This window comes from Equus quagga, chromosome 1 (assembly GCF_021613505.1).
Source record: "Equus quagga isolate Etosha38 chromosome 1, UCLA_HA_Equagga_1.0, whole genome shotgun sequence".
Taxonomy (NCBI): domain Eukaryota; kingdom Metazoa; phylum Chordata; class Mammalia; order Perissodactyla; family Equidae; genus Equus; species Equus quagga.
In genome coordinates this window covers 145,660,103-145,685,779 of record NC_060267.1, presented here as the reverse complement: position 1 = coordinate 145,685,779, position 25,677 = coordinate 145,660,103, and the positions used below count along the sequence as shown (strand labels likewise).

At 48.3% G+C, this 25,677-nt stretch overlaps 1 protein-coding gene across 6 annotated transcripts in view; it reads right to left on the bottom strand.

Moving 5' to 3' along the window:
- SCN5A (sodium voltage-gated channel alpha subunit 5) overlaps window positions 1-25,677 on the bottom strand; it is a 99,389-nt gene that overhangs the window by 28,027 nt on the left and 45,685 nt on the right. For 4 of the 6 annotated variants that reach the window (XM_046647980.1, XM_046647974.1, XM_046648011.1 and 1 more), the window contains 6 exons: window positions 21,657-21,789; window positions 20,469-20,707; window positions 8,335-8,508; window positions 6,874-7,230; window positions 2,281-2,721; window positions 662-826 (listed from right to left, as the gene is read on the bottom strand). In XM_046647980.1, the coding sequence (XP_046503936.1) occupies window positions 662-826; window positions 2,281-2,721; window positions 6,874-7,230; window positions 8,335-8,508; window positions 20,469-20,707; window positions 21,657-21,789 (1,509 nt within the window). The remainder of the gene's footprint in view (window positions 1-661; window positions 827-2,280; window positions 2,722-6,873; window positions 7,231-8,334; window positions 8,509-20,468; window positions 20,708-21,656; window positions 21,790-25,677) is intronic. The other 2 variants (XM_046647995.1, XM_046647986.1) reach the window with 1 other exon arrangement.

Here is a 25,677-nt window from a genome sequence, read left to right as displayed (position 1 = left end):
AGGCAGGTAATGAATGGAATGAAGTCAGGCAGGTGGGGTCTGTGGCAACTGGACAGCTCAGCCGGCGTCAAGGGGGCGGTCACCACCTGTCTCCAGTAGGGTGGCTTCTCTAACTTCTTTTCAAGAGAAGCCAGAATGCAGACTTTTTATATAAAATCTCCTGGGTTTTAAAGGTTGGCAGCTAATTCAAATTAAAATCCTTTTGTGGCTGGAACAAAACCCTACAGTAGGCCCCCTGTTCACTACCTCTGCTTTAGTCCAGGTAAGAAGCAGCTGGAGGCCAATGTGCCAAGAACTTGTTCTTAGAGCTCCCCCAAGTCCCCTGGGATGGGGTGATCTACAGGACAAACGTGTGCCAAACAGGACCGAAGCACAGGAACCGAGTGAGGAGGGGTGAACACACGGAGATGTCAGGTTAGTCCTGCAGCAGGGCCCTGGGCTGACTGCTTCCAGAATCTCCCCGTGCTCTGGGCCCCAGGCATCCCTCTCCTGTCAGGCCAGGGCTGCCCATGCTCCCCTTTGCAGACGGGCCTCCCCACTGCCCGTGACAGCAGCTGTGACTCCCAGCAGCAAACGCAGGCGTGTGCCCAGGACCTCTCCCGGCCTGGCTCCAGCCCAAGCGGCAGTGCCTACTGGCTTCAGGGATGAAGGTGTGCGTTACCTCACTGCACCCTGGGGCTGGGGGCTCCGCTTGCCGCTGCTGCCGCCTTTCTGCCGGAGCAGCTCTGGCCTCATAGGCCTCGGAGGAGGTGGTCTCTGATATCTGGCTCCAGGCCCTGGGCTCCGGGAGGGCCTCTTGGCCGCCAGACACAGGATGGGATTCCTGCTGAAGAGACCCCCCTGCCCATGAGCTACCTGGCCAGAGCGTTTCCAGGGCCTTGGCTCTGCTTTGGGCCCTGCCCATGCACTGCAGCCTTGTCTCCCGCCCTCTTCACGGGGCCTCATCTCACCGAAGACCCCTCTCTCGGGGGCCCTGAGTGGGTGGATGGGAGGCTCCTGGTAGGTCCAGGCAAAGGCCCTGTAGCCAGACAAAGCACCTGACCAGCCTGCCATATATCTCCCCCTCTTCCTACTCCATGGAAAGGTGCAGCTGGGTTGCGATGCCCACCTCCCAGTGCTGGCAACTCCACTTAGCAAGGACATGCTGACTTCCCCCATGAGTTCCCACGGCACCCCCCCAGCTTGCACACACACACACACACACACACACACGCACAGGTCCCAGGAAGCCAGAGCCACTAGGCTCAAGGGAAGAAAAGGAGAAGAAAAAGGAGGGGCAGCTGGAATCCCACTCCTGTGCTGGGCATGTCCTGAGATAACTGGAAGCCACGGTCCTGGCAATGCCAACACTCCCCTCCCCCAACACACACCGCCACTGTCCCACAGCCTGACTAAAAGGGCCGAAGCTGGCCTTTAGGACCATAGCGAAGCAGAAGGATGTGGAACCAAGCCTGGAGCCTCAGATCAATTTCCATGCATGGGGAGCAGCTGCTCTTCATAGCCAGACCCACTCGGTGCTGCCCAGAGGAGGTGGCCAGGACGGGCCCAGCTAAACGGAGAGAACCAGTCCTCATTGTTTGACCTAAAGACCTAAGGAGAAGCCATTCGAGCCTGGCTCAGGCCATGGGGAATGGAGGGAGCAGGGATGGGAGTGTGGGGGTGGGGGGCAAAATCTCTTTTGTCCAGACTCTGGTTCTAAGTGTTAAAAATAACAGGTTGGGAGATAAGATAGTGCTGTCTCTGACACCTGCCACCACCTTAGGAAAGCTTATTTTTAAATCTCAGAATCAGCCTGGGCCTGGGAGGAAGGGAAGTCCCCCTGGCAGTCAGGAGGTCAGGGGACTGCACTCCTCCCTCACCAAGACAACCCACCTTGGTAGTCCTGGAGGGGGACAACGGTCCGAATGGAGACTGGGGACCAGGGGTCCTGGGTCTGTCCTAGATGCACAAGGAACTCCTAGCAAGTCTCTCTCTTGCTGTGCCTCAGTTTCCCTTTCTGTACAAATAGCTGCCCATGACCAGCCAGGGGATGAATGACGGACAACAGCCCCTCCCAAGATGCCCTCCTGGGCTGGGTTCAGGAGAAACGGTTGAGAGCTCGTCTCAGCACCCTTCTTAGGCTGGCTGTTGGGGGACGGCCTGTCATTGGCCTCCACCCCATCCCTGCTGTGGTAGTCTGTCAGGAGCAGCTGCTCTGAGTGAGGCCAGGTCCCCTGGACAGCAGAGCCCTGGGCCTCGTACAAGGAGATGCTGCATACACGTGAAGGGTAAGGGGCTCACCTGCTTGCTGGACTCTTCCTCTGTGCCCAGGCTATTCTCCTCTTCCTCCTCTTGGTCATCCGTGTCTGATTCAGCCATCGCAATGGGCACACACACAGGCTCCGGATCCCCAGGGGTGCCCTGGCCTGGCCGATTGCCTTCCTCAAACCGTGTCTCCTTGCGGGCTGGAGGTGCCTTCTCTGTCTCTGGAGGCTGTGGCGAGCCGGAGGTGGCAATGCAGCTGGGCAGCTCGTCGCGGGTGGCAAGGGCTGCAGGCTTCTGAGGCCGCTGCTGCAGGAGTCCACAGCAGAAGTCCCAGGTGGTCCGCTTGACAAAGCGCAGGCCCCGCTGGATGCGCGCCAAGGCCAGCTGGAGGTTGTTCATCTCCCCGTCCTCGTCAGGGGCTGTGAGGTTGTCTGCACTGAAGGAGCTGAGCAGCAAAGCCAGGAAGAGGTTCAGGACCTGTGGAGGTAACAGATCAGGCTCACCAAGGCAGGCACCATGCCATGGGCACTCAGCCTTGGGTCCATGATGGGGAAACTGAGGCCCACGGACCTTAAGGACTGCCAAAGGCAAACAACTCTAGGTTGAACTCTGGGCCCTGGCCCCTCATCCTAACTCTCCACTCTGTTGAATATAGAGAGTTTGGCTATAAAAGGAAAGACAGATTCTTATCCCTCCTCCCAAGGGCTCAGACACAGTCTGAGTTGAGGGTGGTCAGACCCAGGTCTCTTGTGTCTTGGCCCATGTTCAATGAGAGAACAGTGGGTTCATCCAGTGAGCAAGCCTACAGATGGGGCCTGCTGCCTTGGGAGTAACGGGGGGCAGTGGGGAAAGGATGAGCACAGGGCCTCTCCCTGGGAAGTGGGGTCCAATCTGCGATCACCAGGCACAAGACAGGATGCCACCTAGAAGCAACCCAGAGCTCTTGGGGCTTTCCTGGAAAGGGCCCTCTGTGTCTGTTGGTGAAGGAGGGGTAGTGATGGGCCTCTGAGCTCCCCACTAAAGCTGGCTCACCACTCGAAAATCTGGGGCTCCTGCTGTGGAGCACACTCGATCTGTGTCCCCATATCTGACTATGCTTTCCAGGTGAGTGACATGGGGGACTGAGCAGAGAAGGGGGCAATGGCAGGAAAAGAGGCCAGGGGGCATTTGAGACTAACTGCAGGGTCAGGCCACGGAGAGGTGGCTGCATCGGGGTTGGGGGGGCAGTGCTTGTATGGGTGCTGTATACAGGACTAGACAACTGGGATGGGGTGGAGGGACCTGGGCCTGGAACCAGGGCTGGCCCATTAGGCTCCAGGGAGTCAGGAGAGGGGCTGAGGTTTCAGAGGTACCTGAAGGCACAGTACTTTCCATAAGTTATTCATCAGGAGTTAGGGACTTGGGACCTCATAAGTGGGGGTTGCATAATCCTTCTGTCTTTGGATGGTTCTGGGCTACCACTTGTTAAGCCATCCCGTGAGTGTGAAGTTTTAGCTTTTGTTAAAAAAGAGGACTTTAGCTGAGTGACAAGGGGCTGGGCTTGGGTCCACTTCCCAGGCTCACGGAGCAAAATGAAGATGGCCATGCGTTCATGCTCACATGGGTCAGACAGACGCATGAGCATCACCAGGCCGACAGGACAGAGACACACCTCCCTACCCTCGGTTTGGTGTCTCCTCCCAGCCACCCCGGGAAGGTAGTTTGGTTGAATGGGGGCCCCTATGGCAGGGTGGTGTGTGAAAGTGGGTGCACAGTTCTCACTGGAAACCAACTCTGAGCCCCTGTTCTGTCTTCTCACAAGCCCCCAAGACATGCCTGTCAGAAAGCTGGGAACAAGAATTGTGATGAAAGCAGTGGGTAAGGTTAGAGTGCCAGGCCTCAGAAACATGCCTTTGATTTAGAAAGCAATGCACATTCACGCAGACAGCATGGAAAGGTTAAGAAGTAGGAGCCCCCACACTATCTCTATGGAGAGAGGGTCACTGTGACACCTGGCAGCATTTTTTATGTCGTCACTGGGGGGTGAGGCACGTGATGTGATTCAGAGCTGCTGTCTACATTGACCTCTGGCCTGGCCCCTGGCCTCTGTCTACACTGCCCCAGGCCTGGCCTGCCTCTGTTCCTGGTTGCCCACCCTGGGTCCTCCCCACAGCCCTCAGCACGCCTAGCCCCACATCCGCTGACCTCCAGGCGTCTGGGGCCCAGGCTAGGGGCAGGGCAGGGGGGCGCCTGGGCAGCCCTGTCCACCCACACAGGACCTAGGGCCTCCCTTGTCGCTGGCTTCAGAAGATCGGCTTCTTCCAGTGCTTTCCCCGTCAATCATACTGCTGCTCCCCAGCCCCTGCCTGATCATCACTTCCCATTTCAATGGCAATCTTGCTTCCACCCACGCCCGGCAGCGGCCCAATTCCTGAGGCGGCCATGGAGGGGGCTGCGTGGGCTGCGTTAGCTTCCCTCCTCCAGCAGCCTCTAATCTTCTCATCCCCAGGCAGATCTGCTCGGAAATCACAGGGCTGCGTGTGTGAGCGCAGCTCAGCCTGGCCCTGGGCTGAGAGCTTGGTGTACTCACATCCTCCTTGGAACACAGAGTCTGGCGGCTCCCGGGCTGGGCCAGGGGCTGAGGGAGGCTCCACCCCAAGGGGCAGCCAGTTTGAGGGATGGAAGGGGGGTTGTGGGGGCAGCCAAAGAGCTGGGTTCTATTGGCACTGTGCACTGATCCCTTGCTTCCTCTCTGGGCTCCACCTGTGAGGCCCGAGGGAGACTGACCCCAACCTAGCCTGGTTAAGGCACACGGAAGGAGAAAGCAGGCAGGGTTGAGGAAGGGATCTGGCATCCGCGGCCCACAGTACTGGCGCCACCTAAAACCCCTCTATGAGCTGATGTGAGCCTTGCTGCCTACTCCAGCAGGAGCCAGACCATGCAGGTGCCATATCTGAGCATGTGTGGGCTACCTGTGTACCCAGGAAGACGGCTCCACGGTGGACACTGACTTCTTCCTGGACCACTGACTTGCCTCAGCCTTGCCTCTTTCCAAGGCCCCTTCTCTGGCATTTAGATTTTGATCTCTCTCAATTCCAGAATTCCCTACATTGTAAAGACACAAGGCAAGATGCACCTTCCCTAGGACAGAGAGGTGGCCCTGGGAGCAAAGGCCTGGGCCCCTCATGACAGAACAGCAGGGACTTCCACCACAGCTACCCAGGGTGACATACAAGGCTCTCCCGGGCCCTGCCTCACCTGTACCACCACCTGCCTGCACCTGTGCTCTGCTCACCTTGCTCCTTCCCTCTCTAGCATCACCTGTCAATCAGGTCAGCTCCAAACCCTCCTCCATGAAGCCTTCCTTGATTTCCACAGTTGGAAGGGATCAGCACCCCTGGGCTTGCCCTTAATGGCTCTGATCATTCTGACCAGCTTAAGAGTTGTTCCATGCCTGTTTGAACTGCCCACCTTTCTGCTCTCTCAAGTTGGTGAGCAATGTCAGGGCCACATTCACCTCTGTATCCCCAACAACATCTGGCACAACAATTTGCATACAATAGGGGCTCAGCAAATGTCTGTTAAGCTGAACTGGAAAACCGTGTGATAAATCATTGAAGTGAATGTCTAATAAAATAATGGGTAGATGAGTAAATAAATAAATCATTGAATATAAAAATGAGTAAATAATGAATAAACAGGTAAATAAGTGGGTGAATGAATAAATGAGCAAATGAAGAGTGATGTGAATGAATGGAGGGGTCAATGAGTAAGTGAGTAGATAGGTGGATGGATGAGTAGATGAATGGGACTGGTAAATGAGTGACTGGATGAGTGGGCTGATATATGGATGTGGGGGTGGATGAATGAGTGGAGGGATAGTTGAATGACTGGAAAAATGGGTAATGGATAAATGGATAGATGGATGGGTGGGCAAGTGAATGGATGGGTACACAGATGGATGGGCAAATGGATGAATGAATAGGGGTGTGTGTGTGTGTGTGTGTGTATGAATGAACGGGGGATGATGGATGGGTGGCTGGCGGACAGATGAATGGATAGGTGATAAAGCGATGGATTGGAAAGTGAACAGGTAGATAGGGGTTGATGAATGGATGAATGGGTGAATGAGTAGATAAATGGATAGGAGGATTGGTAACTGAGTAGAAAGATTGATGGAGATGGACAGATGATGGATGGGTGAGTTGATGGGTGAGTGATTGATGATGGATAGATGGCTGGATAGGTAGATGTATGGATGAATAGAGGGATGGAAGAATGAATGGGTAAGTGAACAGATGGATTGATGATAAGTGCATAGATGAATGGGTAAGTGGGTGCACAGGTGGGTGAATGGGTTAGTAGATAGATGGAAGGATGGGTAAATGAGTAGACGGATGGATAGATGGGTAAATAGATGGATGGAAGGATGGGTAAATGAGTAGATGGACGCATAGATTGGTAAACAGATGGATAGGTGAGAGACTGATAGGTAGACAGATGGTTTGATAGATAGATGGCTGAGTGAATGAACAGATGGATGGAAGGAAGGGTAAGCTAACAGACAGACAGACGATTGGATGGGTGGGTAGATGGGTGGATGAATGGATGGGTAGGTGAGTGTGTATGTGAGGCCACTGGCCAACTTACCACAAGGTTACCAATGACCATAACAAGTAAGAAGACCAGCAGGCACAGCGACTGCCCAGACACCTCCATGCAGTCCCACATAGTCTCGATCCACTCGCCACAGAGGATGCGGAAGATGATGAGAAAGGCATGGAAGAAGTCCATCATGTGCCAGCGGGGCAGCAGGCCTGAGTCGCTGATGCGGTACCTGAGCTCCGAGTAGTTTTTGCCAAAGAGCTGCATGCCCACCACGGCAAAGATGAACACGATGATGGCCAGCACCAGTGTCAGGTTTCCCAGTGCCCCCACTGAGTTCCCGATGATCTTGATGAGTGTGTTCAGGGTGGGCCATGATTTGGCCAGCTTGAAGACACGCAGCTGTGGAGGCAGGAATCCTTGTGAGGGGCTCTGGCTCCTGCTGCCTATGGACACCCTCACCCCGTAGCTCCTGCCTGAAAACCAGGGGGCCCTAGGAGGTCACTGACACCTGTTCCTCCAAGAGGAACTATTTCTCTCCACAGCCTGAGGGCAGCTTCCTTGGGCTCTCCTCTGGGAGTGAGGACAACAGCTCCAGCATCTTCTCCCCAACTCAGCTCTTCTCTTTGTCCCCACACTAGCCTCCTATCCACCTTGGTCTCACTTCTAGGAACTTCCCCGTAGAATCCCCCAACATGGAATGTTCTTTCTCTTTCAGATTCATCTTCATCAGACATCCTTCCGGGCTGGCTCACACCATCTCTGACTTGTCCAGTCACCTCCATCTTTCTCTCCTCTCAGTTATCATAGAGAAAGGGAGCCAGCATTTACTGAACACCTACTCTGCCTTCCTAGATCCCAGTGAAGCCACCAACAGAGCTCGGCCCTCCTCCAGGAAGCCTTCCCTGGCCTACCTCCAGCCCCTTCTCTGGACCTCCCAGGCATTTTGAAATGCCTTAAAGCATGGGCCACGGACCGGAGCTTTGGCATCACCTGAGACCTACTGAATCAGCATCTGCAGTTTAACAAGATCCCTAGGAGATCTGTGTGTGCATTAAAGTTTCCAAAATGCTGATTCCAAAACCAGCAGGCAGAGCCCCAGATGGGCTGTCAGTAGACCTGGCTCCACCTGTTACTTGCCATGTGGCTTTGGGAAACTGTTTCGCCTCTCTGAGTCTTTGTCTCCTCATCTGTGAAATGGGGATGTGATAACACCAGCCCCACTCCAGGGATCCTGAGAGGACTGGAGGAGTCATGGTGAACCATAAAGGGCTTGGCCACCCCAACTGCTCTTCTGGAGGGATTTCTCTTTGTCTTGCCCACCTCTGAGCCTCCACATCACCAGCCGTGGGCCTGGCACCCAGGGGTACCTAGCAAACAGCAGTTGGGTGAAGGCACGACGGATCAAAGTTGGGGTGACTAAGTGGTGATCTCAGAGAGGGTGTGCTCAGTGCCCTGGCCCACCCCCCACACCCCGCCGCCCCTGCGGTGGGCCCAGCCAGGTACCAGGCGGAAGGAACGCAGCACCGACAGGTTGCCCATGCGGGACAGGCCCAGCTCCATGAGGCTGAGGATGACGATGATGCTGTCGAAGATGTTCCAGCCCTGCTGGAAATAGTAGTAGGGGTCGAGAGCGATGATCTTGAAGGTCATCTCTGCTGTAAAGATCCCTGTGAAGACCTGAGGAGGGAGTGGGAATCAGGGGTTCCTGACGTTTGAGCTGGAAAGACCCGCTGGCCAGGAGGGGCACCCTGCCTCCTGACTCTTGCTCTAGCAGGGGCCCCCTCCTGGGCTGACAGCTTTGACTGTACCCAGGCTCCCAGTGGGTGCTTGCTGGGCCATGGCCCAGTCCCTTGGGGATACCTCTGACATGATGTCCCCAGTCCTCTCTACTGCTCACCAAGCATGACCCACCGGCCTGGCCCTCAGAAACAACTGGGCCCATTGCAGGCTCTGCAGGGACTCACAGTCTAGGAGCCACCCGGGGTCAGGGGAGGCTGAGGTGGGAGGTGACACAACCCAGCCCCAGACTCCTTCAAGCCCATGTCACCACAGGAAGTGCCCTCGCTCCACATGTGCCAAATACATGCATTTCCACCAACACCCATGGCTCTCACGGCTCAGGGCCTTTGCCCACGCTGTTTGGCTCCCTCCTTGTCCACATGCTGAACTCTTCTCCCATTGTTTCTTGAGGGCCTAACCAGTGCCAAGAGCTGGGCTTGGCATATGTTGTTTCTTTTAATATGTCCAACAACCTGATGAGGAAAGTGTCATTAATCCCATTTCACAGGTAAGGAAACTGAGGCACTGAGAGGTTAAGTAACCTGCCCTGGGTGAAGTAGCCAGTAAGTGTGAGAACCAGGAGATGAACTCACTGCTGTCCTTCAAGATTTAGAGCAATGACCTCTCCCTTCTGGAAACATTCCTGAGGTAGGCAGAGGCTGGGCTTCACCTGGTTCACTGACTTGAGTCCTAAGCTGCCCAGCCTGGGCCAACAGAGCCGTGGGCCAGGAGCCCATCGTGTGGCAGGCCAGGAAGCTGTGACCACGGCTGACTGCTCCGGGTTGTGCCACTGCTGTGACGGGAGCATGGTTCTGAGAGGAGGGGATACCCGGGGAAGGGTTGGCTGGGGGAGGCTGGGGGCTATATACAAGGCCTTCTTGGAGCTGGGGGCTTATCCTGAGGGCAGTGAGGAGGCCCTGAGGTCTTCTGCAGGGGAGGGCTGAGGTCAGAGCGCCAGGTTACCCCTGGGGCAGTGCTTGGGCTGCAGTGGCTGTTGGGGAGGTGGAGGTGAGAAACAGCGGCCTGCCTGAGATGCAGCACGGCTGAGATATCTCGCCAGGGTCAGCAGTCAGGAGGGGAGGGCACCCACCCTGAGACGACCCTGTGAGGAAAGGAGAGAAGGAAAGGCCTCTGTCTCTGTTGGTGGCCATAGCACCAGCCCTTCCCCACTCTGCTCAGATGAGGCCCCGTGGGGATGGGCTGGGTGCAGGGGATTGCTGTTGGCCCTGGGGGCGGGGTAAGGAGGGGTGGCACCAGGATGGCACGTGGATGGCACCTCTGCAGTGCCATCCCAGGCACCAACCATCAGCCTGGCCCTCAGGACTTCAGTGGTCCCTCTAGTGATTGTGTCCAGAAGGAGCTGTTCCTCTATCATCTGGGGTCTTGGGGAAGGGTGAAGCCCCCGAAATTCTCCAGTCTCAGCTCAAATTCCTGGGCTGCCTTCACATGTGGAGAGGCATCCTCGGGTTCTGCCCTTTTCTCCAGCACCCAAGCCTGTTGCTGGGTTACGTACCCATGACTTTTGCACCCTCTGACCCTATCTCCTACTACTCTTCCAGCCCTGCTTGCCTCCTTGCTGTTCCTGCCTCAGGGCCTTTGCACCTGCTGCTCCCTTTTCCTGGATCATCCCCATTCCCTGATTCACAGGACTCACTCCCTCCAGGTCTCTGCTTAAAAGCCACCTAGTCGATGAAGAAGCTTCTTGACACCTAAACTCCTGGCCCCTCCCACCAAACTCCTTATCCCTCTTCTTTGCTTTACTTTTCTTTCCCTCATATACCACCATCTGACATACTATATACATAGCTATATGTGAGATACTATATGTACTGTGCCTTGTGTGCCCTGCTAGGAGCGGGTCCACCAATATTTGTTGAATAAACGTACAAATGGTTGGGCCTTTGACCTTCAGTGCCTGGTGTCCTGCAGCACCCAGTTCCACTTCCCCATCCTCTGGGAGGCCTTCCTGATGCAGACAGAGCCCTCATGTGGTTGCACTCCCTGCACCGGGCTTCCCCGAGAGCCCCGAGGGGTGGGGCCTGGGTCGCCCTTTCCTTTGACCCCAGCCTCTGGTCTCCCCTGGCCCATGCCCGAGCAGGCCAGGGTGGGCGTGTTCTTAAGGCCTGTTTGACAGACCCACGAGTGCCAGCACTCATTTCTGGAGAAAGGAGCTCAGGAAAGATCCCCGGCCTCACTTTGCCCGGGATCGCAGGCGGTGCTGGAAGTCTGGGAGAAAAGACAGCACAGGCTCTTGGGGCCTTTGGGGAAGTGATGAGCAAAAGAACCGACAGCCTCACCTGGAAGCTCTTTAGAAATGCAGACAGAATCTCAAAGACCCCAGACCCGCTGAATTAGAATCTGGATTTTGACTAGATTCCCCAGGCGATCTTAAGTTTGAGGAGTGCGATTTTTGAGCACTGGTTCTCAAACTTGGTGCACTTTGGAATCACTTAAGGAGCTTTAAAAATACTGATGCCTGGGTCCCACTCCTAGAGATTCGGTTAAATTGGACTGAAGTGCCCAAGCATCGAGATTTTTAAAAATGTTCCCAGGTGATTCTAACATGCAGCTAAGCTTGAGAACCACCGCTGTAGAAGTCTGAATTTTGGTGCGACTTCTCCTTGCATCTCTGGCTTTTTACCGCCATCTGATCAAAGCTGGATGGTTTAAGATGTGCAGAGAATGGCAGCCAGACCTGGTTTCCAAAGTAGCGTCTGCCACTGTGTGATCTTGGGCCAGTTTCCTCATCTCTCCGACCTTGAGTGTCTCCATCCATAAAATGGGGATAATAATAACTCCATAGGAGGTTTCTAAGAATCAGAGCTAACGGATGTCAAGTGGACGCTCAGTGTGAGAGGGCGATTATTGCTATCATCAGCAGCATTTATTACGACTGCTGACAGCGGCCGAGAGGTCCAGGCCCGGGCAGGGGCTGCCTGCAGATATAAACAACATTGTACATTTTACACACTCACTTGGATCTAGCAGACAGAGGCCATGAACATGCAGAAACATGTCCCAGGAGGTCCACTGAGCCATCAGGGCAATGTGGCTTCTCGGAAGTTGGGGGACTTTTGGGAAACCCCAAACTCTCCTGACCTTGGCATTTGTCTTTAATGGAATCATACTGTTTATACTGTAAGCTTGCTTTTAAAACATAATACCAGTGAACATCCTTCCATGCCAATCGAACATGATCTACAGCATCATTTTCTTTCTTTTTTTTTAAATAGTCGTGGGATATTCTACTGGACAGATGTGCCATAAGGTTACATTTGCCTATGATGGGAATTCTTTTGTCTCTTAAAAACATTGCAATAGTAAATATCCTTTCACATACATGTTTTAAAATAATCTGCCCCATTCTTTTCTTCGGATAAATATCTGGAAATGGAAATGGATAGTCATTGAGCATTTTTACAGATTCTGATATACACTGCTAAACGATCCTTAGATAGGTTTTAACCAAGTGCACGAGCTCCTGTGAGTAACTGTCTCCCCACAACCATCTCAGACTGGGTACTCGTGTCCCATTAACCTTTCCAATCCAACAAGACAAAGGCCATAGCTTACCGTTGTTTTATTGGACATTTCTTTGATTTTTGTATTTCTTCTTTTGTGAAATTGCCTGTTCATATCTTTTGCTTATTTTTTTATTAGAGTGTTTGCCTTTTTCTGCATGTCGTTTATAAATACACTTTATACATTAAGGCTATTATCCCTTTATCTACATATTGCAATGATTTTCCTGGTTTGTCATTGTATTTTTAAAAATTATTAAATATTTTAAGCATGTAGAATAGTATAGAATAATATAATGAGTGCCTTTGTACCCACCACCAAACTCTGCCAAATATTAACATTTTGCCATATTTGTTTCAAACCTTGTTTTATTTTTCCTTACAAAATAATGGCAAAGACGTAAAGAGCATTTACCATATGCCAGGCACTGTTCTACTATTTTACATACATTAAATCATTTAATCCTCACAAGAATCCTAGGAGATACGTATAGTTGTCATCCTCAGTTACAGACAAACTGAGATACAGGCAGGTTAAGCCAGTGGCCCACATGATGGAGCCTGATGTTAAACCTAAGCTGCTGGCTTCCACCACGAAGTCTTAACCACCATGTGTTGTCACAGGTAAAACTGAAGCCGCATGGTACTACATTCGCTCCAAGGTATTCACTGTCCTGAATTTGATGCTTATCGTTCCCACGCACGTTTTTACAATTTTAATGTATATTAACAATATATAGTATTTTTGCATTGTTTAAGGTTTATATAAATGCGCCATGCTGTATGTATTCTTTTTTGCAAGTTCCTTTTATCTTAACTTCAAGTTTTTGAGATTCACCCATTTTGATGTGGTTGTATTTATGCTAATTGTGCACAGCAGTTCATTGTATGAATGCAACACAATTTATTTATGCATTTCTTTAATGTGTGGACGGACAGTTACATTGATTCCAATTTTCCCTATGACTAACAGTGCTGCAAAGAACTTTCTTGTACGTGTCTCCTTGTACAGGCATGTGGGACCTTCTCAAGAATATATATCTCTGAAATTGTTGTTATAGGGTAAACACATCTGTGATTTGCCAGATAACTGTACAATTGCTCCCCAAAATGGTCATACCAAATCCACACTCGCTACAAAGCGTGAGTTCCCACTGTTTCACATCCTTGCCAACACAGAGAGGTTTATTTTTGATTCTCTTACGGGTGAGAAAGAATATCCCAGTGTTGCTTTAATTTGCATTGCTCTGTTTCTTTTCATTTGTTTATAACCATCTGAATTTCCTCTTCTGTGATTTTCCTGTCATTTCCTTTGTCCGTTGTTGTGGTCATGTTTTTGCCACGGGGTTGTCCTTCTTTCCCTGATTGATGTGTCAGCACTCAATATATATTCTGGATTCCAATACTTCTCATAACATCGATTTCCAGTTTGTTGTAGTGATTTACTTTGCTCATCATATCCTCTGTTATACAGATATTACAAATTTTAACATAGGCAAATTGATCAATCTTTTCTTTCATGGTATAAACTTTTTGTATTGTTGAAGAAAGCCTTCCCAACCCCAAGGTCTTAGATATTTTTTCCTATTTTTATTCTAAAAGATTTAAAATTTTGCTTTATCCAATTTAGGTATTAAACCCAGCTCTCCTGCAACGAATTTGTGAGTATGGTGTGGGGAGGGGTCTAAATTAATTTTCTTCTGTAAACACATAGCCATTCTTTCCAGTATTGTTTATTGAATAGTCTACGCTTTTCTGCTGATTTGTAACGCCATCTCTGCTTTTTAACAAGACTCTGCATGTGCATTTCCTATTTCTGAGTTCTCAATTCTGTAGTACTGGTCCATTTTGCTATCTTTGCACCAATACTATGTTTTAATTACTACAGCTTTGTAATATATCTTAATACATGGTAGGGTAAGTTCCCCATTTTAGTACTTAATTTGTCTTGACAGATTCTGCTTTTCCATATGAAGTTGAGGATTATTGTGTCAAGTCCCAAGGAAAAAAAATGTGTTGAGATTCTGATTAGAATTACATTCAATTTAAAGTTAATTTGGGAAGAACTGATATTTCTACAATATTGAGACTTTCATCCATGAACCTGGCATATCTCTTCACTAATTTACGTCTTCTTTTATGTTTTTCAATAGTTTTATAATTTTTTTCATATAAAATTTACAATCTTCTGGTACCTTTATTACTAGATTCCTCACAGTTTTTTATTGCTCTTTTAAGTGTTTTTAAAAATTACTCTCTCCAAATGATCACTGATGGTGGCTAGGAGCAGAATTAATTTTGGAATATTGGCCCAGTGCCTACCAACATTGTTGAACTCTCTTATTAGTTTTATTAGTCTTTGTGTAGATTTTCTTGGATTATTTATACAGATAACAATATATCTGGAAGATAATGTTAGATCTGCTTTCCTCCTTCTTCTCTTACCATGCTGACAAAGACCTCCAGGATAATGTGGAAGCAGGGAGATGGCACAAAGCTGGTGCCACCCAACCTCAGTGGTGATCCCAGGAGCTCCTTTCAGAGGGTGGTGGGCTCTTTGCCAGGCTTGTCCTAGGATCCCCTGGAGAAGGGCTGACTCTGTGTTTACCTGGATGGAGCCACCAAGGCCTGTCTCTCAGAGTAGGGAGACCGTAGCTACATTCCCAGCTCTGCCACCATTATGTCACATGGCACATAGCTAGAGCTGTAGCATAGCAGTGTAGCACACGGGGTAGGGCATGGGCTCTAGATACAAACTGCTTGGATTTGAATCTCGACTCTACCACTTCCTGGCTGTGTGACCTTGGCTAAATTATTTGACCACTCTGTGCCTCTGTTCCCTTATCAGTAGAACAGGGATAATAATAATAGCATCTCCATTACTGGTTGTTATCAGAAATTAAGCGATTAAGAAGTACTAGCTATGATTACCACCAGTTTCATCATCACCATCTGTGTTTGTTCCCAACCAACAGGAAGGCTGCTAACATTTCAAAGTTCAGGATGATATTCACTGTCAATTTTTGTAGATATTTTTGTTAGGTTATTTTAATTTGCTAAGAGTTCATATCACAAAGCATTTAATTTTATTAAATAATTTTCCCACATGTAAGAAAAGATCATATGTACCTGGAATAAACCCACCTTGATCATGAAGAGCTTTTTCTTTCTTCCTTTCTTTTTTTTTTTTTTGTGAGGAAGATTGTCCCTGAGCTAACATCTGTGCCAGTCTTCCTCTACTTTGTTCGTGGGATACCACCACAGCATGGCTTGGTGAGCGGTGTGTAGGTCCATGCCCAGGATCCGAACCTGTCAACCCCAGGCCACTGAAGTGGAGCACATGAACTCAACCACTACACCACCAAGCCGGCCCTGAGTTTTTTCTTTCTTTATTTGATTTTTCTTAATTATACACTGCTGGATTTGGCTTGGTTAATTTTTTTCTCTTTCCTTTATGGTCTTAAATCTCTTCTTGGTGATCTATATTTTTCTAGGAAAATTTTCACTTAGTCTGTTTAAAATTTGCTGGCATTAAGTTTTTTATAATGTCCTTTTACCATGTTTTAATCTCTGCTGTTTGTGTAGTTATGCCCCCTTGTCCATTCTTAACATGATTTACTTGTGCCTTCTTTTTTCCTCTATTTTAATCTTGCTGAAAGTTTATCTATTAGTCTTTTCAAAAAATGTTTTGCTAAAAAAACTTCTCCCTGATGAATCTTTATTATTTTATTAATTTCCTGCTCTTCAATTTTCTTTGATGTTTATACTTATTCTAACTATTTGAATCAAATGCCTGGCTCATTCATTTTCAACTTTTCTTTTCTAATATATATACTTTAGGCTATAAATTTCCCTCTAAGTACTGCATTTGCTGCAACTCAAAAGTATTTTCATTCTCTTTACATTATAAGCTTTTATGCTTTCCATTATAACATTTTCTTTGACCATGAGTTATCTGGAAGTATACTCTTAAAAATTTAACTTGTCTTCTTAAAAAGTTACTAATTTAATTGTACAATGCACAGAGAATGAAAGATACATGATACCCTGTCTTTGCTTAGACTTTGAGATATAAAATGCATTCATTTTGTAAGTGTTCCATGTGTATTTTCTTTAATTGTTAGGTGCTTGGCTCGGCACATTCATAAACTCAAGTTTTTCATTTCTGTTATTCAAATCCTCTATATTCTTGCTAAACTTCTGTCAGCCTGACCCATCAATTATTGAAGGTGGTCTCTCACTAAGATTGTGGACTTGTTAAATTTGCCTTACTGTCTGCTTTACATATTTAGAAGCTATGTAACTTGGGACATACAAGTTTAGAGTTCTTATATATTTCTAGTGAATCGTTCCTTTTATCTGTGCATTTTGGACCTCTTATCCCTCAGTAATACTTTCTGCTTTAAACTTTATTTTGTTTGATATTAATACAGCTCCATCAATTTTCTTTATAGTATTTTCTGGGATATTGTTTTCTGTCTCTTTTTCTTCAACCCCTTTTGGGGATTTGGGTCCTCATATTTTGGGTATTTTTTTTGTAAAAAACGCATAGCAGAGTTTTATTTCTTTATCAAAGTGACACTCTGTCTTTTAAGTAGTGACTTTAACCCACCTCTATTTATTGTGATTTCTGATATATTTGTATTTACGTCTACATCTTATTTTATGTCTTCTATTTTTTGGTTTCTTTTATTTTCTCCTTTCCTTCCTTCTATTGGATTGAATTTTTAAAATTCTCCACTTTCTTCTCTACTGGTTGGGCAATTAGGACCCTCCACTTCTATCCTCTTAGTGGTTTTAGTGGTTACCTAAAAAATTTTAACACAAGGCTCTAAGTTAATTAATTTTTCATAGCGTATATGAACTTTAGACTTCATTACCTTCAATCCCTGCTCCATGCCTACCTTACATGCTACTGTTGTCCAATATTTTAGTTCCTACTTTTTATACCCTCAAATCAGTCATCATCATTATTATTGTTGTACACAGTCAATGCTTGCTTATCTTTACCTACGTTCATTTCACTGCTTGCTCCATTCTCAGAATCTTACTTCTGCAATCATTTTACTTCTTTTAGAAGTACAAATTTTTGTTGTTGTTTCAGAGAGAACTCTCAGTGTTTGTTTAGTATCCTTCTTAAGTGGTAAGATGACTGGGTATAGAATTCTAGGTTGTCCAATATGTTCTCCCAGCACTTTGGAATTATTATTCTACTGTCTTCTGGGTTCTATTGAAGATACTGGGGAGTTTGCCATCCATCTGACTATTGCTCCCTAGTAGGCAATATTTCTTCTTTTGGTTGCTTTATTTTGGTTGCTTTATGATGTCTTTGCTTTGATGTTCAGCAGTTTCATCATGACATGTCTAGAAATATTTATTTTTATTTATCCTACACAGGATGTATTATGATTCCTGAATTTAAGGTTCATTTATTTCATCAATTCTCAGTCATTCTTTCTTGGAATATTCTTTTGCCCTCATTTTCTCCTTCTCCCTATTTCTCCTTCTGGAACTCCTCTCATTTGTATGCTTGTTCTTCTGAATCTGACTACATGTCTTTAAAGCTTTATTTCATATTTTCTGCATCTTCATCTCTCTGTTCTACATTGTGGGCATCTTTCTTAGATCTAAATTTATACTCATTTAATTCTCTCCCAGCTGTATCAATGTGCTATTTTATTTGTACATTGAGATTTTAATCTCAATGACTATGTTTTCCATTTCTAGAGATTTTATTTAGTTCTTTTCCAAAGCTGTCTTATTCCTTTATTATGTTTCTAATTCCTTCTTTTATGTCTTTAGTTATTACAAACATTCTTATTTTATCATCTCTATCCAACAGTTCTATTATGTGGCATTCTTAAGGGGATAAGTGTGCATGCGTGCGTGTGTGTGTGTCTGCTGACTCTTGCTCATGGTGGAGTATTTCCTTGTGTGTTTTGTAATTTGGAGAATCAAACTTAGCTTGGGTTAAAGGTGTGTCCTTCCAGAGAAATTTGTGTTTGCCTCTTTCAGGGACCCCAAGATATCATCCCAGGATCACTTTATGTGTCAAGTTTTTAGGCATAGATTCTAGGAACACTCAGGTATAAATCTGAACTCCAAATGTGTATGAAGCCTAATTCATAGTGACAAGTTTCCAGAGGTTACTCTTTTTCTTTTTTCCTTCTGCAGCCCTGGCTGGGACTAACAAGCTTCCTTCTTTATCATTTCCCAGAGTGGATGTGTGGATTTTTTCTGGTTCACCATTTTACTGAAGGTAGGGTCCTATTCTTATGGGGCAACTCAGTTCCAACCCCTATTCGCACTGCCCCAAAAACATGTCTTGTCTCTACATGTTCACTGAGATCCAAGCTCCCAGATTACCCAAATCAGCAACTCACCCTTCCCAGGGCAGCGACAGAACCATTTCAGATGTTCATCAATACAGTTTTTAAGTTACTCTTTGTTCTTGACACTTTGAGATTTTTGTTACTTTCTCATGAACCTTCCCTGCATGTCAAAGGATGTTTGCTAAATTTTTAATTGTTTAATTGTTGAAGACTTTTCAGGTTTTCTCGTCCACAATATTACTAGGAACAGAAGTTTCTGTTTATATTTACTTTTGTTTATATGATGGGCTAAAAGTTAGTTAAATCTATCGATCTTCTCCTTTATGGAATTTGTCTTTAGTGACATGCTTAGAAAGGCTTTTCCCTTACCAAGATTATTTATCCATGCTTATTTTTGTGGTTTTGTTTCTTTACAGTTAATATTTAAACCACCTAGAATATATTAACTGCAAGACAATAAAAACCTTACATACTAGCAATAAAGCCATCCAAACAGAACAGAATATAGCTATAGTCCAACAACGTGACCTATTACTAATAACTGAACTGTAAGTTTAAAACAACTGCAACCCAATCACAACTCAAGGATCCAGTGAAGCCACTAGGGCTCTTCATCACCTTGACTTGCTGCTCAGCCCAACCCAGTGGCCACATTCCAATAAAACTGCATTCAACTGAAACCCTAATAACCACCATCTGAAGACCACCCAACACAAGGCAGGCACAATTTGCCAAAACACTGCTACAGACAGATATACCTTTCCCTTCTGTTTGCATATAGAAAAAAGAAATAAAAATAGAATTACAGCAAAATGGACTTACATTTGTAAAAAAAATTTGAATAGATCCTATAGAGAACTGTCTAGAGTCCTAGACAGGGAATGTAATAAGGGAAGAAAATCTCCACACTCCACAGCGTGGGAGACCTGCCTGCCTCTAGGGGCTAAGACAGGGCTGGGTCTGCAGTAAGACAGAGCTTGGGCCAAATGAGCCCCTCCCCCCACCCAGCCTCAGTGGTGATCCCAGGAGCTCCTTTCAGAGGTTGGTGGGCTCTTTGCCAGGCTTGTCCTAGGATCCCTTGGAGAAGGGATGACTCTGTGTTTACCTGGATGGAGCCACTAGGGCCTGTCTCTCAGAGTAGGGAGACTGTAGCTACATTCCCAGCTCTGCTACCATTATGCCACCTCTCGGGCCTCAGTTTCCCATCTTTAGAGTGAAGAGGCAGGATTTGAATTTGGTTTCAAGAAAAACAATCAGAATTAGAAACTAGACATTCTGGCTTCCAGAGACAGTCTCTTTAATAACAACAACAATGATAATAACCACCGTGATCATTCATTTTGAGTGCTTATTGTTTATCAAACTCTGAGCCAAGCGCATTACACACATTATCTCATTCAATCTTCATCAGCTCCCTATGAGGTTGATATTGTCATACTAATTTTACGTTTATTAAATTCAACAAATACTTATTGTGCCAATTACTGAGACTAAGTAATTTGCTTGAGGTCACAGACTTAGTAAGAGCTGAATCAGAATTCAGATCTGGCCCTGCCTGATTTACTCACTACATCCAGCTATCCATCCATCCATCCATCCATTCATCCATCCTTCCCCATCCAACAAACACTGATGCTCACGTACTCCAGCTCTTCCCATAAGAGAACTGCCTCTTTCTGCATGCACTCCCCTCCTCCATCTACTAAGTGCCAAATCTCACGTCCCCACGCATTTCAGGCTCACCTTCAATTCACTTTTGTTTTCTAGCCTCTGAGCATCTTCATTAACCTTTGTCTCCAACCTCTCACTTCCAACTACATCTCTCAGTTACTTCAAAGCTGATCCTGAGACTCCCTCCTCCAAGATGTTCCATGATGACTCTCACTCTCAGAAGATCTTTTGTGCTCTGAATCCCTCCACCCTTACCCATGAAGGCTGTGACAGCTGGCCGAGAGCCCTTCACACCAGGATGCCCATTTGAGAGTCAGCTACCAGCGGCCCTTACCAGGTTTCCGACCTGCAGCATCTCCTCGAATTCAGTTGTCATGTTGTAGTGCTCCAGCGCCATGAAGAGCGTGTTAATCACGATGCACAGGGTGATGGTGAGATCAGCAAATGGGTCCATGACCATGAACTTCACTCTCTGCTTGATGGACATCCACAGGGGGCAGCACTCCCAGATCAGGTAGCGCTGGGCGAAGCGGGTCCAGCATGGTGGACACTTGCGGTGAGACTCCTCCAGCTCTGGGGGGACAGCCAGTGAGCTGGTTTATTTTTGCTGACTCACTCCTGTATAACTCATGATATTCCAGAGAAGACGTATGACTTACCTGTGGAGACGACACGGCTGCTACAAGGCAGGGGACGGTTAGAGGGGCAGGGAAGGCTAAGGGAAGGGGTGGCCTGTGTCCTGACTCTTTGCCCGGGAAATATGAGAGAAGAGGGCCAGAGGGACAGGAGGCCAGGATGGATGTAGGGAAAACCCGGACAGGACAGATCAGAACAGAAGTGGGCTCTCTTGAGACAACAGTCCCACACAGATCTGGGGACACTCAGGGACGGATAGACTTAAAAGGATGAGACAACATCTGAGATTTGCAAGTTCACGTATAAGGACACCCAGGACAGAACAGGTGGGAATAGATATGGATACGTGGGACATGTTAGGACAGGTGGAGGGTGGCTGGGACAGGCTGGAAGGATGTGAATCCATATGGGACAGGAGGGAACAAGATGGGGGGGTGCCAAATTCAGACTGGAATGGATGCGGGGTTGCCTACCGTGGGACTGGCTGGGACAGATGTGGGAGGCCTGGAATAGCCTGAATTAGATACAGGACTGGCTGGGAATAGGCTGGAACAGGCACGCTTGGGACAGGATGGTCCCAGGCAGATATGGCGATACTTGGGAGAGGACAGTATGAGGCTGATAAGCACCTGGGACAGGCCAGCACGGCTGTAGGAATGTTTGGAAGAAACACAAACATGGCTCCTGAGGATGCCCAGGAAAGCACAAGCTGAAACAAATGAAAAGACCCCTAGGACAGGCGACACAGACCAAAAAGCGTGGGACAGCTGTGGAGATGTCCAGGGCAGGCCAAGCAGATGGGGGATGCCCGGCTCAGGGCGGCATAATGGTGAGCGTGCCTAGACCAGACGTGGGGAATGTTTGGAGGGCACCGGGTGATGCTGACCTTCCAGGACGCTGGTGAGGACACTGACAGCGCTGAGGGCCCGTTGCCGCTCTCCTGGCTCCTCGAAGCCATCCGCACACGGAGCCTGGGGGCTCAGCATCTGGGGCCTGCCTGGCTCCTCCGACGGCGTGGTCTGGGTGCAACCAGGAGATAGTGTCAGCCTGGGGACGGGGTTCCTACTGGACATGGGGCAGCTGTTGGACCTGGGACAGCTGGCCCACGCTCAGGTCAGGGGGGTCAAAGGGGGACAGGATGAGAGTCTTGATGAGACACTGGGGGCTGGGCTTCTCTGCTCTCAACTCCCTCTCAGTTAGTGACTCCCCTCACCCTTCCTACCAGTCATGATCTCCTCGTTCTCTTTTCTTCTTCACCGTCTCTCAGCAGTGGTGATTCTTGAGGGTGGACAGGAAACTCCATGTATCAAGTTCTATTACCCAGATTCTTTCATATACATTAGTACATGCAAAAACGATCTGGGAGTCTAAATTGACCACAAGCTCCCTAGAGTCAAGAGCATAAAGAAGCTAAAAAACATCTCCCATGCTCTAAGGTGACATTAGTAGAAGAAGAAAGCACGATGCTTAGACATAGCTGGTGGGAGCTTTTGTGGGGCAGTTTGGCTATATCTACCAAGAAAATTTTAAATTGGCCCTGCAAGTCCTCATCTAGTAATGTAACTTCATAAATAATTATACACATGCACCAAAAATAGACACACAATAATGTTCATTGCAGCATTGTTCCTAATATCATAAAAAAGAAACAGCTAATCAATAGGAAGAATATTAAAATCAATTATGGACACAATCCAACTCTGGACTCTGATGCAGACAATAAAGAGAACGAGACAGTTCCACGTGTGTTCTCAGGAGCGCACTTCCAAGACAAACCTTTTGATGAAAACATAAGGAAAAGACCTGGAAGCTCCACCCCGAACTGTTCACGTGGATGTATCTGGGGAGTGGGCTTGTGAGGGAGGGGAAGGAGAGGGAGAAGCTCCTTTTGCCTGGTTGGATTTGTTTCCAATGTGCTTGCATCATTTTTGTAAGTAAGAGACCCAGGCCTGCGAATGGAGACGTGGCGTGTCCTGATGGAGGGAGGTGGCACAGGTATTCTCTGGGCTTACTGAGAGGCCCTGCGGAACCAAGGAGGGCCCACAAAGGCTTCAGGTCAGCACGGCCCTGAATGACCCCAGTCCGTGAACCGGAGCCGGAGCTGCTGAAGACAGCACGCACGCTCGGTGTGCAAGAGCAAGGCTCTATAATCTCTGTAGGTCAGAGGGGAGACGGACCCAGACTACTCCGGGTGGCAGAGCCAAGGCCTGTGGTGAGCACCAAATCGATCTGGGCTCAAGGTAAGCTCAACCTTTGCAATTGGTGAGAATGCCCCCAAAATGCTGCGTAGGGAGGCAGTGAGCTCCCAGTCATGGAAGTATTCAAGCAGAGGCGCCTGAGGTGGCTGGTGTAACAGCAGTACGCTAGATCCAATGCAACCACAAATCTGGCCAGCTTAACTCACAAGCATGTCTTAAATTCTCCCACCTTCTCTCCTTCACCATCTGTGATCGTTCAGGTTATCATTTAGCCAATATTTACTCTTTCCTCTCCCACTGTGAGTGAAGAAAACCTCCCTGTGCTATCGATGACCCACTTGCTTTGGCCAATGGAACGTTAGTGGACGTGATGTGAACAGAAGCCTTAAATGTGCTTGTGCTATTTGTCCTGCTCTTGTACTTCAGTGATTGGCCATGAAAAGAGCTTCCCCAGCTAGCTGCCATCCTTTCAGACTGGGCCTCAGAACAAAGACAAGTGAGGCAGCCCTGAGCCTAACCCACAGGGTGGAGCCAAGCCAATGTGCAGTCTGAAGCATAGCTGCCCAGCCCACCCAACTGAGACCAGCCAAACCATGGTCAACCTGCAGAGAAGTGGATGTGAGAATAAAGGCTTGCTGTTAGCCATTGGCTTTGGGGGTAGTTTGTTACACAGCCTTATTGTGGCACTAGCTGACTGATACACCATCCCGGTGCAAGCCATCGTCATCTCTTTCCTAAAACTACTGCAACAGCCCCCTCACTGGCCTCTTCTTCTTTTCCCTCTATTCTCTACACAGCAGAAAGGGATTCCCTTAAAAAGTAAATCAGGTCACGATACACCTCTGATCAACAACTCCCCTACCCCACAGCTCCCCATCTTACTCAAAGTAAATCCAAACTTTCTATCACCTACAAGGCCCTGCATAGTCCAAATCCTAACTCATCAACCTCATTTCATATATCTTTCTACTGTTTCCACCATATCAGGCCTGCCCTGCCCTTTCATTCCTTGAAAGTCTCGTGCCTGTTCCTCTTCGGGGCCTCTGCACTTGCTGTTCCCTCTGCCTAAAACACTATTCTTTCAGATCTTCGTGGATGGCTCCCTAAAATCATTTGTCTGTCAATTTTAATGTTACTTCTGCAGGAAGGACTTCCCCGACGATTCTAACAGCCCCCATTCCCAACCCCACCCCTAGCAATTTTCTACCATGCGACCCTATTGCTACCTGGAATATTGACCCGTTTACTATCCATCTTCCTGACTACACTGTAGGCTGCACGAGGGCAGAGCTGCTGTCCATTCTCTTCACGGCTATAACCCTGGAGCCTCAAACACTGCCCGGCACTCGATGCAGCTGGCTGGTGCTGGGTAAATATCCGCTGGATGGAGAAATACTCAGGAATCAGGAGGCTTGGGTGATGAGTTCCAGCTCCGCCCCCTAACTTGCTGGATGGCCAGGGGAAGGAGGACAAAAGTCGAACACATGGAGGGAGAAGGGCGGTTGAGTGGGCCTCCCTGCCCCCATCCGGCCCTCGGGGTCGGCGCTCACACAGACAGCCGGCAAAGAAAGTCTTCACCCTCCACGCTCAAACTTGATAAAGGAGATGTGAGCTGTCAGTCGGGTTGGCCCTTCCTGCCCCCACCACCACGGTGTTAAGCCCCCGCTTTGTGCCAACACTGAGCTTTGTTTTCAGAGGAGAACTGGGCAGAAATGTCTCACTGGGGACCCAGTGGAGGCAGAAAAGGCATTCCCGGGGCGACAGTCTGCTCATCTCTTCAACTTTTCAAATGTCTCCATCTTGGTTGCTAATTCCTTTAACTTTGCAAATGACCCCCTCGACCTGCTAATCCCTTTAAGGTTACAAATGGGCCCCACAGAAGTGCGAATGAGTGAAGTCAGAGTTCCCAGTAATGAAGTGTTTGAACTTGGATTCCTCCTGACATGTGCAGCACAATGAGATGATTTTCACCCTAATGAGATTAGGAAATTCTATTAGCGCTCTGTGGCTGACCTGATTCCACCAGACTGGGGCTCCAGGGCTGGATCTGTAGGGGGTTCTGCAGGCACCGGCATTCGGGGTTCCTGGCAAGCCAGACACCCACCCTCCCAGTGATGGCCAGGGGCCCTCCCCAGACCCCCGGGAAGCTGCGCTCTGCCCCAGATGGATTCCCAGGACCCTTCCCTTGACTCCCTGCTCCAGAGGGGCGTGAGGGCCCCAGGAGCTCTGCCCCAGGAGTCTTTACTCCTTCCTGCTCCATAATAACAATAATAAATAATAACAGCAATTACTTGAACATGAGGCAAGTACTGGTCTAAGCACCAGACAGGTCAGAACTCTTTTAGTCCTCACCACAACCAGCTGATGTGGATGTTAATTTTATTTCCACCTGAGAGATGAGGAAATTGAGGCACAGAGAGATTAATTAACCTCTGCAGTCCCAAAGCTAGAGCAAGTGTCTGAGCTGGAGCAAAGGAGGCCTTTCGGCTGTGAGCCCCACTCCACCTTCCTGCCCAAGTCTCCCTGGCCTGGCCCAGCTCCCTCAGGAAGTCTGCCCCCCTCCATCTTCCTGCAGGCCTTGGGGTCTGAGCCCCACGTTGGCACTTTCTGGGCACTGTGTTGGGAGGCAGGGGTCAGCAAGGACACCTGATGGCTAATTGGGCAGTCACCAGTCTGTCATCATGGGATCAGCAGACTGAGTGATCAAAA